Here is a 17,146-nt window from a genome sequence, read left to right on the forward strand (position 1 = left end):
GAGGCACATCCAGTAATAACTGGATCTCCATGGTGGTGGTGGTGGTGGTGGTGGTGGTGCACCCTGGTGATGGTACAGCCACCCGCCAATGGGCCGCGTTGGGGAAGAAGAGGAAGCGCTCAACTTATTTATGGAATTCATCACAAAGGGTAATGAGAGCCTTTATCAGAACATTCGTGAAACATCCCAAATGTGACTAAGACTGTGCTAATGTCACGATGGTGGTCAGGACAACATCTCCCATGATGCCCCACTGCCTCATGACATCAAATAAAATATGAACTACGTCTGTTGTTGTTGTTTTGAAAGACCCCTAGCGGCCGAAGTTGTACATTGCACGTTCATTTATTTCCCCAAAGTTTTACGACCAGTGACTTCAGGGTCAAAGTCAACATCACCCTTCATTGAAAGCCACATGTGGCCACCTCCTGCATGTACAGTACACCCCCCCCCCCCCCATCCTCAGCTCCCACAAGACCACTCGATACGTCTCCTCTCATTAGCTGAGGCCTTGTGTGTGTGTGTGTGTGTGTGTGTGTGTGTGTGTGTGTGTGTGTGTGTGTGTGTGTGTGTGTGTGTGTGTGTGTGTGTGTGTGTGTGTGCGTGCAGCTTGACGGACCAATCACCGCTTGGTAAGATCAGTGTTCTTCTCTAAAGCTGCGTCAGTGAGTTTCATGACGGAGAGGACGAACTTGACTGAGACAACTTGCTGCCGTTCAGCTTATCAAAGGAGCTGCAGTAATAAATGTGACTATGGAAGCATTGAGAGCAATGTGCTTTAACACAGATCCATTGGAGTAGCTTGTTACTGACTGTAAAGGTTTTAAATTACTGGTGAATTCGCATTTTCTTGGCAATTGAAGAAGCTGTAAATGCAGTATTGACGTATTACACCTCATAAAGTTGTGACGGCAAACAATTGCTTATTTACACTTTCAGGAGCAGCTCTGCTTCACAGAAATTATATTTGCACATCCTGATTTGTGTCGTCAAACATGTTCTGAAGAGATGTGTTTGCTGCTCGGATTCTATTTACTGGCAAAATGTACCCAGTTCATTTGGTGCAGTGGTTGGTGATGTGCTTCCTCCCACAGGCCAGAGACATGCAGACTGGGTTCATTTGAGTTATGGTCTGGATGGACGGAGGTTTATACCCATCAGATCGGTTATATATTAAAAAAGGCATTAGAACATTGACTTATACAATTTGTAACCAACAAGTTTTGCCAAATCCAGTGGTTTGAGTTGCCTAAAAAGTGCAAATAGAACCAATGCTTGAGTAACAAAGAACTGCAAAGATGAATAAAAGACTTATTTGTGAGAGCCGTGTTTATTCTGTATGTTAAAGACCTTGAACAAGATGACTTTAATAACCGGGAACCAAATACAAAGCTACACAGTGAAGCTCCCTGACAGCTCATGAATGCATGATGAAGAGGAGCCACTGGTTTCTTCATCATAGAACTTATTCATTCAGACGTACAACCCACTGACCTTCACAGTATTCAAACATTTGGCTGTGGTTTAAATGTCTGTTTTTAATTTCTAATGTTGCATCAAACGTAGCAACATCGTGTTTGTGTGGAATCTGAATAAGAATAAGAATAACATCCTTTATTAGACCTTCAATGGGGACATTTGCAATATTACAGCAGCAAAAAGACATCAGCAGTAATAAGTAGAAATATAGAAACATATGAATGGAATTAAACTAATTTATACAGTGTTGAGAAATATATTACGTGAGAGAATATGTACAGTGAATGATTCGCACATGAACCGTTTATATTGAACGTGGCACAGAGAGGAGAGCGTCTCTGGGAGTCGGCCAAGAGTTTCACATTTTCTCTTTGGATCTAATGAAGCATGTTGAAGTGCTCGTGCTCATATTCTCCACTGTTTCAAAGTGACTGGATTGTTCTGTCTTGCTCGTGGGCGGCCATCTTTCCAGCATGTGAACCCCTGCTGGGCTCAGTTTCTGTTCTGCCTGATGAAAACGCTGCAGCTTTGTGAAATGCTTTAAAAAGAACATCACGACGAGTTGAGGTATTTCTGAGTGTTACTAATATGAAGAGAAATGTAATTGTCAAGCATCAAATCCAAAGTAAACATTGTGATTTGGTTACAGTACTTTCCTGAGAGAGCACAAGTGTCCATGACAGAATGTGATGTGAGGGGCTGGGTGAGAAAATGACTAATTAAAATCAAATGTAACTTAAAGGAATAAAGTGAAATACAATACACCTTTAATGTTAGAAAGACAGAAACGCAGCAAAGGCAACAAAGTGCGGAGGTGTGTTGTGTTTCACTGTTGTTCAGCAGAGGAAAGCTGCCGTCAGTAGTTTTCATGAGGAGGTGAAAGGTCACTTTGTTTTCTGTGGTGACTTGTTATGTCCCTTAAGCTTATGTTTTTAATTTAAGTATGATGCAGTAATTGCATTGCTGTGTATTTTACCTTTTTCCCTTTGGTTTTAGGAATTTATTCCCCAGAATGTGTCAGAAAGAGGTGTTTGAAATAATTAATTTAAAATAGTGTTTTAATCCCTTCAGCACAGAAGAATTTAATGAAATTTTTTTGTAGAAATTGTAGAAATGCTTGTGTAACCACATGATGTTGGTATCGTAAAGCGTTAACTGGGCTTTAGTTGCTTTATATGTACAAAGAGTTTACTTTTATTAATGCAAAAAATATAATAATAATAATAAAATAACTCTACAAACAAACACGATTCAAGGGAAACAGGACAAAAGCAGGAAATAAAGCTTCAGAGGCACAAGGAGCAAAATATCTAAATAAAACACGAAACTGATAACTCCGGGAAAAACAACCAAATTACAAACACAAGCAAAAAAATCCATAAAAAAACTCTTGATCACAGAGTCACGACACTGAAAACAGTGTGTGAATGTGTGAAATGTGTTTTAAGTCAGTGAACAGCAGCAGTTATGGTTTAATTTCATTCACGTAATGGAAACTGGTGGAAGAGATACACACTTTGTTTCTCATCATAATTAAACGAGTGTTATGTCTCCTTATTGGTCCACACCTGTCTGACATCTTTTATTCATACACTAACTAGTGCTTCTCTCCCTGAAGTAGGAAACTGATTAATGCTCAAATGTCCAGTTGGTCTTCCTCTAATAGTTGAGAGGTGGCTTAAGTGTGTAAATTCAATCATGTGAATTATTGAGGAACGGGGAAGCGATGACAACCCGTCTCTGAGCTAATAACGTATTTTGCATCAGATCATCTTCCTGCAGAGCTGACGACCACTTTAGTTTGGTGTAAAACTGATTTCTTCTTTTTCACCCGTCTGACAGATGCAGGCTTGGAAGGATTTGTGATAAATGCTGCCTCCTTGTGACTCCAGGACAGACTTGATATTCCCATAGTCTGAGCCCAGTTGAGTTGGCAGCATCCGTCATGGAATGGCGGGGGGGGGTCTCGTTGTTTCCTTTCAGCCCACAAACCTGCTGCACCTTCTTCTGTCGACCCTCTGGCTCACTAATACCTGTTTTACACCTACGTTAGTGGGTATACACAGGTTTTTAAAACGTGGGTAAACCTGCTAAAGAAGACAATCGACTTCTTTCTTGCGTGAAGACGTGGGGGAGTTTGCTTTTCTGTATTTTTGAGGAGTCTGTCTTTTCAAATTAACACGTTCATCCAGGTGTAATGTGGAGTAAAACCTGTGTCTGCTGCTGAGTCATTTGAACGTCGATTGAATCCATTCCCATTGCAGAAGCCAGATGTGAGTGTGTGTTAGTGGGTTTTCTGACCAGTGGAGAAGGGGCTTGTCTTCCCTCTTGCTCTGAATAGGAGGGTCCCCCCCCCCCTTGTTCCTCATGACATCAAGCATTTATCTGAGTTGAGATTTATGCATCTCACAGCATCCTACAGCAGTCTCAGGTTTCCTGAGCCCATGATGATGACTCGACGTTGAAACCAGTTTTCTGTGACAACTGTTAGATTGAGTGTTAGATTTCTGTACAGTGAATGGAAGCATTGAAATGGAGCAGTGTGTGAACATGACATGCACAATGTATTTACGTCTCAGACAGACATTTTCCTTTTTGCCCTTTTATATTTGCAGACAGGCTTTGATGCATCTGGCAATCTTTGAAAGAGATTGCGTTTCAAACCGGTCTTTCAACGGCTCTGTTTTGAAGCTCTCTCAAGCGTCGGTGCATATGAGTTGAGCAGAAAATCACATTATACAAATGCGTTTGCATACGATTACTGGGGGAAGAAAGTGTTTTTCTCCGAGGCACGAGCTCAAAAGGAGTTACAATCGATCTGGTGAATCGATCAGCCTCTGGCTACTGCCGGGATGTAAACAAATCCTTGAATCTTTTTGTCTGGGGAGACTGAGGCTGGTATAAATAATTTGATATTCAAATCAAGTGAGTGGGTTGCCATGCCGACACCTTGTCTTCAGAGCTCTCAACGGTGGTTAGTCTCCGAGGTCAGATTTAAACATGCATTACATTAAATAAAGTCACTGTACCATGTTGACCTGACGGCCACTGCAGCATGTTTAATACCTAAAAGCTTGTGTAATGGGAATCGAACCCCCGAGCCTCTGGTTGCTCGGCTTGTCTCTTCCTGTAGGAGTCAACAGTCACCCAAAGCCACGACTCGCCACGTGTCAAAATCTGCTATTAAACTCCATTGAATCCCACTTTAATGGCGCATTGGAGGACATTGTTATCCTCCCTCTCCGCCGCCCCAACCATTTAGCCTGTCAGCCAGACGGCCCAGTGGCTCAATGAAGATTAATTATGATCCCGTTGTCGACAGGGTGGCCGGGGTAATGAGATGTGCCGCGTGGTGAGGTGCCGGCACATCGTCTCCCTCCCTGTCACATACAGTATCCTGTCTCGTCTCTGTGCCACTCGGCAAAAGGTCCACCCTCACATTATGGCTCTGGTGATGGCAGATGGTCGGGGGAGAGACGGGATACATGTCTGCCAGTAAACACACAACGCGGTAACAACCTCATTATAATGGTTGTGGGAAAACCAGTGCATTCTGGCTCTGAATTTTGGTGCCGTCACACTGTTAACTGGGAGAGAAGAGATCGCCAGTTATAGGCTCAGTGTTGTTTGGTGAGGACATGAAAGGGAACAGATGAATGTTTCTGCTGCTAAATTATTTTCCAGCTGACAACTTTTTTCAAAAATAAACCTCCCAATAGCCGTCTCCTGATTGTCAGCATCGTTATTCCTCAAATAAAGCAATAATATTTCAAATGAATATCTGCTGTGATGAAACTTGAGCATTTTTTAATGTGCTGCTGCTACATACGTCTTTATATTCTTGTTTTTTCTTGAAATAATGAGTTTTTAGAGTTATTTTCTCAACAGCACTTTTTAAAATGTCTCATTTTAAAAAGAGCTCAAGATGTTTTCTCCCTCTGAGGACTTCTGCTTCTTACTTGTCTCAGCCATACACACATGATATCAAACTACACCATCTAACAGTAACTACACAATAAAAGAAACTGATACTAATAGACAGACATATATTTAGTAGTTTAAATTAAATTGAGCCTTTGAATTGAATTAGTCAAGTTAAGAACATATCTAACTCTTTTCTCTCTTTGTTCCTCCTCTCGGTTCCCTGGACAGCTGTAGTAGAGGCACACTAACACAAAGAGGGAATATGGAAAAACAGGCTGACGTATATTCATTATTTTCGTATTTTTGATCATACAAAGGGCAAAATTATTGTAAAATGACCATACATCTGACAGAACCCAGTGAAGGAGCAGGTTAAACACAGTGGGCTGGTGTCTGGATAATAAACTGGTACTCGCCCAGCATCAGGAGATGATTGTTGATTTCAGACGGGAACAGCTTCTAACACAAACCCTTCAGAACGGGTGACTCCACATTGGGGAAACTTTATGTCACATTTATCTCAAACTGTAAGACAGGCTGAAGAAATACTGATAGAATGTCGTGGTCTTATTTTCATAGAGTAAATGGTTCTAATTGTAATTTGGCAGGTGAATCGATCGATTGCTTTTCACTATAACAGCAGCAACTGCAAGTCTCCGCAAGGGAAAAAGTACCTTTATCCAACTTTTCTTTCTTTTAATTAAAAAGCTCATTAAAAAGCAGATGAATTGTCTGATAACTTCACCACCTTTTCTGCTGACCTCAATTTGGCTCCGCTCACCTCTGCAGATGAGTCTGGAGAACCTGCCTGTGCCTGAAAACTTACTTTGTTATAACCTTTCAAATGAATTCATTAAATGTGGCGTGTGAGAGTTTTTGGTTTGTTAATGTTGTGGATTGCTCACGGCGCAGCCTGCAGTGCGCTGACAGTGGTCGGTGGTGATAACGGACGTGGACTCTGGTGAAGAAGTGATGAATTATCTCTGACAGGCTACAGGTACGAGACAATATCTGTAGTGAAGATTTATTCTGTCTGCAAGTCTGAATTAAGTCATAACAGCTCCATAGGAGAAGATTTAATTAAGATCTGCAGTTTCTTTTCTTTTTCGGCTGAGAAGAGAGAAATACTACACTGGAGTGGATCTGTAGGTTTGGTCACAAGCCCACAGATCAAAACTGGAGATGAGAAACACAATGTGGATTAAATATATTGAAGTAACAGTCACCAACCTGATCGACCGAGGGATTCATCGAAATTCACATTCACAACTATCACACAGTTGAAAAGTCAAAACAATTCATCTAAATTCAGAAGAAAGTTTAACTGCAACATCCCAATGATGACGGAAATTCACAAAGATCGTCTCACTAGTGAAAGATCCTGTTGACAAACAAACACACACAACAGAGAGGAAGTTGTTATGGTCCATGTAACAGAAGTTGTGTTAACTTACAATACAACTCAAGAAGTGTTGATCTTGAAGTTGTACTGAATTTATTGTATTTGCCAAATGTACTTCAGGGGAAAAACTCATTTAAATGTGGAGTTTTGTGAAACTTTAGAATGATTTTTACTTGATTAAATGTAAATACGACACAACGGAAACACGACAGATGTGAAAAGTTAATACTATCATATCATAATTAATGCTTTACTGCTGTACTGGGTGTTCAGAGCTGTGTGCACAGGGTGGTCGGCTGCTGCCCGTTGTCAGACTGACTCTGTGGCGTCTGTAGTCAGGAAATGAAACTGATACCAAGTCGTTCAAGGGAATTATTCAGAAGTTAAGACCTGACTGGTGTTAAAGTCATTGCACGTCTCATTTGATTATTTAAATTCATGACTGAAGTCTGACTCACACACCTGCAGCTTGTACGCGGAGCTCGGCGTGCTAAGTGTAAACCTATATAGATTAAAGGGCCTCGGGAAAGTTGGAGAGAGGCAGGTCAGCGGGATGAAAAGTGAAGGGAAAAAAGTTGTGTGACTGTGCTTCAACTCCTAGAATCACTTCCCACACGGCCCTACACACACACACACACACAGACACACACACAGCAACCACCCACCACCTCATGAAGAGAGGCAAGCTGCACTCTGTCGATAACACGCTCAGAAACATAGGCAGCAGGCAGCACTTCAGCCATGTACAGAGCCCCCAGTGCTAATGTGATGCATTCCTCCAGCCGCCTGTATCTGCTGCTGCTGTGGCTGCGCTCGCAGTTGCATTGCTCAGATATATCATATCGTACCGAGGAACACCTCCGGGACACGGCTGCAGTTATCTACACTCGGATTGTGCTGTTACGTTCTTTTATGTGTTCGCACTACAACAGAGGTGCGGAGCCTTTTTTCCTGTCGAGGGCCGTTTCCTTCGTGGGGCCGGACTAACTTCTTCAACACATGCTGTGTTTTGTTTTTCTGTGTCTCCTCTGATTCGTTTGCTGTTGAGATTTTAATCTTCAGTGTTTCTAATATTGTTTTACTGAGATAATACTGAGATTTTGTTTTACAAGCTTTGGATAAATCAAGAAGTGTGTTAAAGTCTGAGCTGACTTTCTCTCAGTGTTTCTCAACCTGGGCCCTGAGTTTATAAATGTGGTTTTATTATTATTCTGGGTCCACAAGTCTGGAAACATCCCACGTCTTTTTCTAAATATGATTGATTTACAAAGGAACGTGGAATTTCCCTGCAGAGGAAGCACCATGTAGACTGACCTGCGTCAGAACCAGGATCCAGAGCAGATCCCCCCCCCCCCCCCCTGTGCTGCTGCTCTCTTGGTAACAACCGACCTCCTCTCAGCAGAACATTTGCAGCCTAATCACATTCATGCAGATTTAACAATTGTGTTGCAACAATGGACGTGTGTGTGTGTGTGGGGGGGGAACATTATGGAAAAGTACTGCAGAACACAATGACACCTTCAAACGAGCAAGGACACAAAAAGATTCCTGTTCCTCGCTGGTGCATGCTGGGAAGTTTATGTGCCTCCATCCCTTTACGGATGCTTCAGGTTGTAACAACATTAACCGCCCTCCGTCACACATCACACAATCCCTTCAGATAATGCAAATACATATTTATATTATTTAAGAATGTATGTTGCCCCGACCCTAAGATGAGTAATGAATATAATGTTCCTGCAACTCGATACTGATTCATCTCCCTACGTTTGCACTTGGAAAGATGAGCATAAACCCTGTGAATCCTTTTTCTGCAGCCAAACGACATCTCTCCCTCCTGCTTTCTCTGAATATTCAGTGTCCTGAATAACCGCTGAAGCACAGCGTTCCTCCCTGCTTTTATACGACTGAAATGTCAAGTGGTCCCAGCTCCACACTCAAGGCTGGGTGATGCATTATCTCTCAATGTCTGCCTTTGGGATATTTATTTGAATATTTTCTGCTCTGCCAATTCATCATGTAAATGTTGTTCTCGTCCGCCAAAGTGCTCGGTAAAAATTCTGAATTCGAGCGCCGCACGCACTCGATTTCTGTCAACAGGAGAGCAGGCTGAAGTCGGGGAGGTTTAGTGAGCTCGATATGCATGAAGCCAGCCACCGGACCACTTCAGATCAGAAACCAAGTGAAGTTGGACCCTGACCCTACATTTCATCAATAATATTCTTGATTTGGGGGGGGGTATCATCTCGGGTAGGAGGACAGATTTAAAGATGAATGCATCAAGAGCATCTCTCCCATCTTCACGTTAACTGGAGTTTACTACAACACACACAGTTCAACACTTTTCTCTACTTCTTGTATTCAGTATGCAGTACTTTATTTCATGGAGTCATTATTTCAAAGGCATATATATATATATATATATATATAATGACTGAGATTCATAGAATACATATTCATGTACCTGTAAACACATTTGGACAGTGTGGTCGTGTGTCTTATGTTTCCAGACGATATCAATGTTGCAATTAATTATTGATAAAATTACAGAACGAAAGACACGTCCCCCCCCCCCCCCCCTGGGCTGCTGGAGGGCTGCAGCTGTAGCTAATTTTTTGTCTGAGGAGTGTTTTCCACAGTGTCAGACTTTGGAGAATACTTCATTCTTATAAAGCTAAAAAAAAACAGTTCTTCGGAGAATAAATGTGTTTTCACAATCTTCCTCAGAAGACTGAACGTTCTGATTGGCTGGCTTCGTTTTGCTTTAGGCATTCTTGAGATGCTTCCTGTCAGACGCTCAAACCCTCCACCAGTGGAGCCACCTCAGGCTGACAGACCCAGACGTAACTTATTCTGAGGCTCAGAGCAAGTAGACTCCATGACCTGACTTCACACCCATCCATTCAACATATATATATAGGAATGATTTATTAGAGTTAAAGGATTGGATGCATAACTTTTAAATTCATTATTATGAGAAATTAAAAGAATCCTGGCGAAATACTGACACATTCAGGTGATTGTTTTTAAAAGCAGTGAATCCACAAAGATCCACAATAAAGCCTAATTTTCCATTGTGTGCTGCAGACGTGCTGGATTGTGCCAGCAGTCCTGCTTCTGGTGGAAAAGACCCAAATGGGCTCGAATGCTGGAGAGAGAGTTGATTTACAAATGTCACAGTGCGATAAACACCAGGTTCCATTGTTTCTCTCGTGTCCACCAATCAGCTGTAAGCGTGTGCTCCTTCACAGGAAGTTAAACAACTTCTGTGTGAAGTTTATTCTGTTTTTCTCGTTGCTCTAGTAAATGGACTTACTTTTTTATTGTGCTTCTTTCACATACGCTCACACACTGATGCTCCATCATCAGGGACAGTTTGGCTCAGTGTTTGCCCAAGGGCGCTTGCAGACTGGAGGAGCCACAGATCGAAACCGTCAACCTTTAGTTGACCTTTCTGACTTAATCTCAGACGGGGATTATGACACAGATTAGCTTCTCTATAACATTTATGGCCCAATTTCTGTGCTGTTAAAATTTCGGCAAACTGAGCATCTTGAGAAACAGCTCGTGGCACAACGCTGCGGATAAAATAAGAGAATCACATGGTGCTGTCACAAAGCAAATGTCAGAAACAGCTTGTTTGTTGGAAGATGTGGAGGAAAAGCTTCGGCTGTGTTGACAGGTTAGAGGGCGGGACGCGCTGGCTCTGCTGTCAGTGTGTCTGTTGGATTTATAGTGTTGCTTTGAGACCTTCAGCTCGGAGACGACACACAACGACACACATAGACAAGCAGGAGTTGTCAGGAAAACACACACACACACACACATACACACAGTGTGTTTACATTTGTCCGAGTGATGAAGGTTTTACCTCCGTTTAACTCCTGTCACTGTTTTGCTTTAGAGCAACGATGGAACAGACACATGCACAATATTTAACCAGCATTTTTCTAAATGCCAAATGCTTTATGTTTGTCCTCCTGCAAAAGATGGAAGCCCCTTTGGATCTTATTTGTTTTAACCTGACCCGACAAGAACTGAAACATATTCAGACCTCAACATAAAGTGGAGTTGCCCCAAAATATGACTTATTACTATATGAAAATAAGGTATAAATAGAAAACTACCGGGAATGTAAGGAAGCTTTTCTAACAACCATTCTCACCTCGGATTTGTTCAGCGACTCAAAGAGCTCTGGTGTGACCGAGAACCGAACTCTATCAAGGCTGCCAACATTATTACAATTGGACACATATATATTTGCTGCTTATATAATAAACATTTTGACAGTTGATTAAACAAATCAATATATTTGAATATGTCCCTTTGGATTGGGTAGTAAAGTATAAAAGACATATTTACCTAGAGAGTATAGATTAGTAATCCAGTGTTGCTTGTGAAAAATGTTATACCCCTAATGAATTTTATAAATTATGGGATAGGCCAGCTAGATTTATGTTAACGGCTAATCCAATTGTCTGAGTATGTTGAGGAAACTGAGTTGTTGATCTGTTGAGTTCCAGTTCTGAGGACAGAAATGATGAAGGATGGATACATTTTCAGTAAAGAAAATGAGAAATGAATGAAGATGTTTAAGTGTTTTTTTTTTTTGTGTATTGATTTGTTTCTCTTTCCCTTTTTGAAAAACTGAACTGCCATGAATCAAATGGATTATTCTGAATTAAAGTTTAATAGTTGAGATCTGTGCCTCTGAATTTTAAGAGATTTATTATGTATGTATTTAACTGGAATATGGATGATTTCATGGATCCACAGCAGGGGGGGACATGACTCAACTTAATCCCACCATATGTAAATGTTCACCATCAGGACCATGATGGCCCGACAGCTCGTTGTGTCATTGGGAGTCTGGATAACGACGGAGAAGGCACTACAGCAAATAATGCTCCCTGATGTGTAATGGGTGAAGCTCGAGTTAATGACGGCAAACAAAACGCAGACAGCGCCAACAGAGTAATGTTGAATCGAGACGGGAGAAGTCTTCACTGTGGAAAAGTACTTTTCAGCAACTGATCCAGAAGTTTAATAACCAGACGCTACGGGGACAAAGTGGAGTTGCCGAGGGGTGTAGAGCTGGCAATGGTATTTATCTTTGAATCATTCTCCCAATTAAAAGACTTGGAAAGTGAAGAGATCCATAAATACACGGACGGGTTTTCAGACGCCTGGGGCTCTGTAAGCAAGAAGGATTTATTTATAAAACCGCTCTGTCACTGCAAATGCAATAAGGCGGCATAATTGATGTCAGGCAGATAAAGACTTGGAGACAGGTCCAAAAAGGGGCCGGCTCTTCAGAGGATTCTTCTGTCTCGTTAACATCGTAAAGCTTTCAACAAGTCCAGCAGAGTCAGAGCGGAGCTTGTTAACCCTGTGGGCTCGTTTCAGAAACTGCCACTGGAGAAACACGAGAGTAATGTGGTAATGTGGTATCAACCCAGTGAATAAAAGTGTTTACCACTGTGATTTCTGGATAAGGCTCATTAACTAACCTGTGAACAGCACAGGATCCTCTGTGGTGCTTCAGTGACTGATCCGACCTGCTGAAGGTAAAAGTCAGCTGTGGATGATGTCGTAGAAGAAAACCTTTCGTCAAAGAACATGAAATATTGGCTGCACATCCTTTTTCTCAGATGAGAGCATTGTTTTTGACGTGTCATCGAGAGTGAGTTGATATGAAGTTGCATGAGTGGTCTCAGGTCTCAGGCGAGACAGCATTTATACATGTAACTAACGAATAGTTCATTAAAAGACGACTTACTCTTTAAACCAATATCATCATTTTTTGTTTTCAGGAAGTTGAAGTTTCATCCAATATTATACTTGAATAAAACTACACTCTTTGAGAGTTAGGAGACAAAACGCTCTAGATTGTGTTAAAAGTGTTGAACTGTTAAAAGCAATAGTGTTGAATTCTTCAGTATTGAAAACCAGTGGATAGAAAGAAATGAACATAAGTTTAATTAAAAAGAATACAGGTTTTTATGAAAAGCTTAGACGAAAAAACTCTCCCAGTTTTCATACAGGGTGATAATTATTGTTCCTTCAACTATGATTCGCCTGCTTTGTTTTGATTTTGATAGCCTTAATTATATCATATATATATTTCTTTGTTATGTGAACCAGACCCGTGGGTATAGAGACAGTTTTGTTACCCAGCAAAGTGGCTACTACCACTAAAACTTCATTGATGAGCACATCTGGAAGTTGTGGCCTCTTGGTTCCCTCAGAATCCAGCAGAGCCTCTTCAACATAGGTTACTGTTGATACTCTGTCTTGTTTATGTGTCAGCATCATTATACTTGGGGAAGATGCTCTGGGGCTTCTCCCTCCCTTTTTTATTTTCCCGTATTTTACGTTTTTTGGGGTTATTAAAAACACAATTTCTCATCATTCACATGATTTTCTCCTCTTGTTTCTCAGGACTTGGGGCCTATTGGACCGGACAGGAACTGGAAGGGCATCGGCATCTCTCTGCTGGTTATTCTGCTGGTTCTCTCCCTCATTGGACTGTCCATTGTTCTGCTGTCAAGAGGTAACGTTCCCATTTATATTGACTCCTAGAATAATAACAGCTCAGCCTCCCAATCACATTCCTCACAAATTTTCCAATCATTTGCTTTACGATCTATGGTTTTGATTTAACCTGTGAGTTTTCTTAATTATCTGATTCTCTCCCTTTGACAGGTTGTTGACAGTGAACAGTATTAAATGCATCTTGTTCTTCTTCCTGTAGATGATGGTGTTAAACCCTCTGGTTCACAGTTGACAGTCGATGACCTGTTTCACCGAGACTTCCAAATACATGAGCCTGATGCAAAGTGGATTAGTGGTGAGTTTGAAACCTGGGTTCAAATCGCCTCAAACTAATTCTTGGTCACATATTATGTGTCAAAAAACATCAAATCTTCCTCCTGTAAAGACACATCATCATCTTCAGTATTTGTAATATGCTCCTACCCATGTTCATGCAGTTAGAACACAAACTCTACCTCTACACTCTTTACTGGTATTGTTGTGTGACCATCATGCTTTCTGAGTCTGGATGTTTTCATTGGAATCAAAATCTAATGTGTGTGAATGTTTTTTCTTGAGAAACTGTGCGAAGCTGCATCTCCGATTCATTTCATTTGCATACGATAGTTTCATCAGCATCTGATGAGACGGCAGATAATTACCCAATCAACGCTCACAGCTGTGTTCTACACAGTTTGCATGCAGGTACAGTTTCTGTTGAATGTTAATTGATTTTCTGTTCCTCTCCGAGGGAGCGGAGCCAACACAACAGCTGATCTGTTATCACACCATGAAGTTGTGTAGAATAAGTGTGTCTGAAATGTGATGGTTGGTTCCTGCTCTGCACTGGATACCAGTCTCCTCCACGGAACTGACTGGCAAACGTTGTTCTCTGGGCTTCAGAGCTTCCTCACAAACAGGCCCCAGTCAGTTTTGAATTGGCAGTCACACCCCCTCCACCCTGGTGCTCAGCTCCGGAGCCCCCAGCTTTCTGTGTTCAGCCCCCCCCCACCCGTTCACACCACACACCCACTCCCAGACATTAAGGGAACTCCATTGTGGAAAGTGCAGAGATGGATGTTAATAACACATCTATACACATTTCTGGTCTTGATGACCACTTAAAGCACTTAATCTATGAGCAGGGTATCACCATCTGCTGCATGCTGCGGGTGTCTGTTGTGTCTGTTGTGTCTGTTGTTCACCCAGGCATCTTGTCACCCTGGACTAACGGAGTCAACAGCAGCGTCACATGGGATTTCCTTTAATTATTGTCCGAACCAAACACTGACGAACTCAGACTCTTGTAATCACGGCTGAAACGACACGTCACCTTTGTCCTCGGAGCTTTTCCCGATGGGACCGTGACCCAGTTTCACAATCACTTTTGCTGTAAAATGTTTTATGCAACCTTTGATTTGATACATGCACAGAATATAAAAGACCTGGTTTGTTTTACAGTGGGTACGAGTTTTTCTAAATGACAAAAGCCTTTGGAGGATTTTCTCGCCTGCTGAATACGAGCGATTCATCCGTCTTTCATATTTATTTTCCTGTCATACTCAAGTGTTTTGAGTGTTTGCGAGTCCTCAGCCTCATTGCCCGAGAGTGACGCCTCGGAGCTCAGTCATTGACATTTACATGAGATGGGGACTTCAAAATGATTTAGACCTGTCACATGAGGTAATGGAATTCAGTCCTGTCTGGACTGGTGGGTGGGTGGGTGGGGGGGGGGGGGGTTGAATTTAGACCAGAGTTATTGCAGACACTCCTGTCGTTGATTCCACTGAATCTCACTGTGCCCAGTTCTCTACGGCAGATGCTCCTGAAGGAGTTTGTGTTCCTGCTGGTGTTGTTCTCCTCGCTCCTGTCAGATGTGTGTTCTTCTCCGGGGGAAGCTTAACGTCCGACTCATTAAACCCCCCCCATGAATCTCAGAGTTATTCTGTCTGCACATCATCATCTTAAGTAAATGTTTTCCAGTGGAGGAACCAAAGCTACCGTATATCCTGAGGAACGGTGTCGAGCATCCAGTCTTTCTGTGTCACTGAATCATGTATTTATTTGTATTTATTTATACTACAAATCCAGTGTTACTGGGCATTTATGTTTGTGTCCTGTAGGAAAGGAGATCATCTTTCAGAACTGGGACGGAGATGTTTTGAAAACGTCTTTAAAGAGCAATGAAACACAGCTCCTGCTGAAAAACACCACATTTGTAAGTATTGAGTCAAATGAAATGTTTATTTAAGGAAAATAACAATTATTCATGTATTTTTCTTATCAAGTTTTAATGCATCATCGTTTTAATAGTAAAGAACTTTGCCGGTGTTCTGACCTTGTGGAGGTTGACTCAAGTTTGTAATGTTTTATACTGATTTCAGGTTGTTAGAATGTGTTTGCTGTCGTGTGTGTGTGTGTGTGTGTGTGTGTGTGTGTGTGTGTGTGTGTGTGTGTGTGTGTGTGTGTGTGTGTGTGTGTGTGTGTACCTCTGATGTGTTCTTAGTTTCGCAGAACAAATCTTCACCATGTCTGCTTCTCTTCCCACAGGCAACTTTTAAGGCCTCAAGGTTTTCGGTTTCTCCTGATCTCAACTATGTTCTTCTGGGATATGATGTCAAGCAGGTAAGCTCTTAATACTATGATACACTATGGTGTATATACCAAGCCTTACAGTAGTGTGGGGCAGAGCTGTGTCTGCGTTCTCGCCATAAATGACTCAGCAGGAGTCGGTCGACTTTTCTTCATAACTCTCCTCCCGATCAAGTCAGACACTGTTTGGTGACCAATGGGAATAAATTATTATTATAGTGGTATTTAAATGTCACGAAGTGGAGAGACGTGAAAGAGAGAGAGAGAGAAAGAGGCTCATTCTCTGTGTGGACCTACATGGTCGACAACTGTCTCTTGTGAGTATTGGTGAAGTTTAGGGTATAAAGCATGAGAACCATAACAAAACATAACACAATGAATGGATGCATATTTGTCCTTGACCTGATTTCTCCTGATTTCCTGCTGTCATGCTTCAAAGGGTAAAGAAGTAATGGTTGTTTGCTTTGTTTCTCACTGTGGTGCCTATGGAACATAAAAAAAAACCTCAACTTATTGTTCTTTTATTTAATTCACTTAGGGAAACAGTTCATACAATGAGCAAAGACTAAGAGTGGGTCTCTGGGGGGACATTTGCCTCAACTGGTTTGTGCGAGAGGAGGGAAATGGGGGAGAGAGGAGAGTGTGAGGGACACCAGGAACACTGTTGTCGCTATAATTACGTTGTCGAAGATAGTGGCTGTGTCCCAATTGCCCGAGCGTCTTGTTTGAGGTCTTTATCTCTTTTTGAAAACTGATTCACGGCCGGCGCACAATGAATCCTGGAATAGGTCGGCCTGCAGAGGGAGCCGTCATTGTTCAGGGATTGAAGGTTGAATCTGTCTGAGGGAGCCTTCAAAGTGCAGTAACCTGGTCCGGCCACTGTGTCGCAGCCCCTGAAGGACGGGGCCACTGCTGTTATGACTTTATTAATGATCACAGCACCAGTTAATAGTAGCAGTTATGATAATAATAATAGATGATGAATAGTGGGCTACTAATAATAATAATAGTTGTAATAGTCACAACAGTAGTAGTGTCAGATCTGGATGCTGCAGATTTGGAGTCAGAGAGAGAGAGAGAGAGAGAGAGAGAGAGCCCAGTGCATCATGGGAGGTCCCCCCAGCACTCTAGGTCTATAACAGTATAACTATGGGATGGTTCAGGGCTCTGCTGATTGCAACAAAGCTAATTAGTCTATATGCCAAATCTTTTACA

At 41.9% G+C, this 17,146-nt stretch overlaps 1 protein-coding gene across 1 annotated transcript in view; it reads left to right on the forward strand.

The window, feature by feature from the left end:
* LOC117755251 (inactive dipeptidyl peptidase 10-like) overlaps positions 1–17,146 on the forward strand; it is a 63,285-nt gene that overhangs the window by 25,026 nt on the left and 21,113 nt on the right. The window contains exons 2-5 of the mRNA XM_034574887.1: positions 13,247–13,358; positions 13,560–13,655; positions 15,463–15,557; positions 15,890–15,964. Coding sequence (XP_034430778.1) covers positions 13,247–13,358; positions 13,560–13,655; positions 15,463–15,557; positions 15,890–15,964 — 378 coding nt within the window. The remainder of the gene's footprint in view (positions 1–13,246; positions 13,359–13,559; positions 13,656–15,462; positions 15,558–15,889; positions 15,965–17,146) is intronic.

Source organism: Hippoglossus hippoglossus, chromosome 21, assembly GCF_009819705.1.
Source record: "Hippoglossus hippoglossus isolate fHipHip1 chromosome 21, fHipHip1.pri, whole genome shotgun sequence".
Lineage (NCBI taxonomy): Eukaryota > Metazoa > Chordata > Actinopteri > Pleuronectiformes > Pleuronectidae > Hippoglossus > Hippoglossus hippoglossus.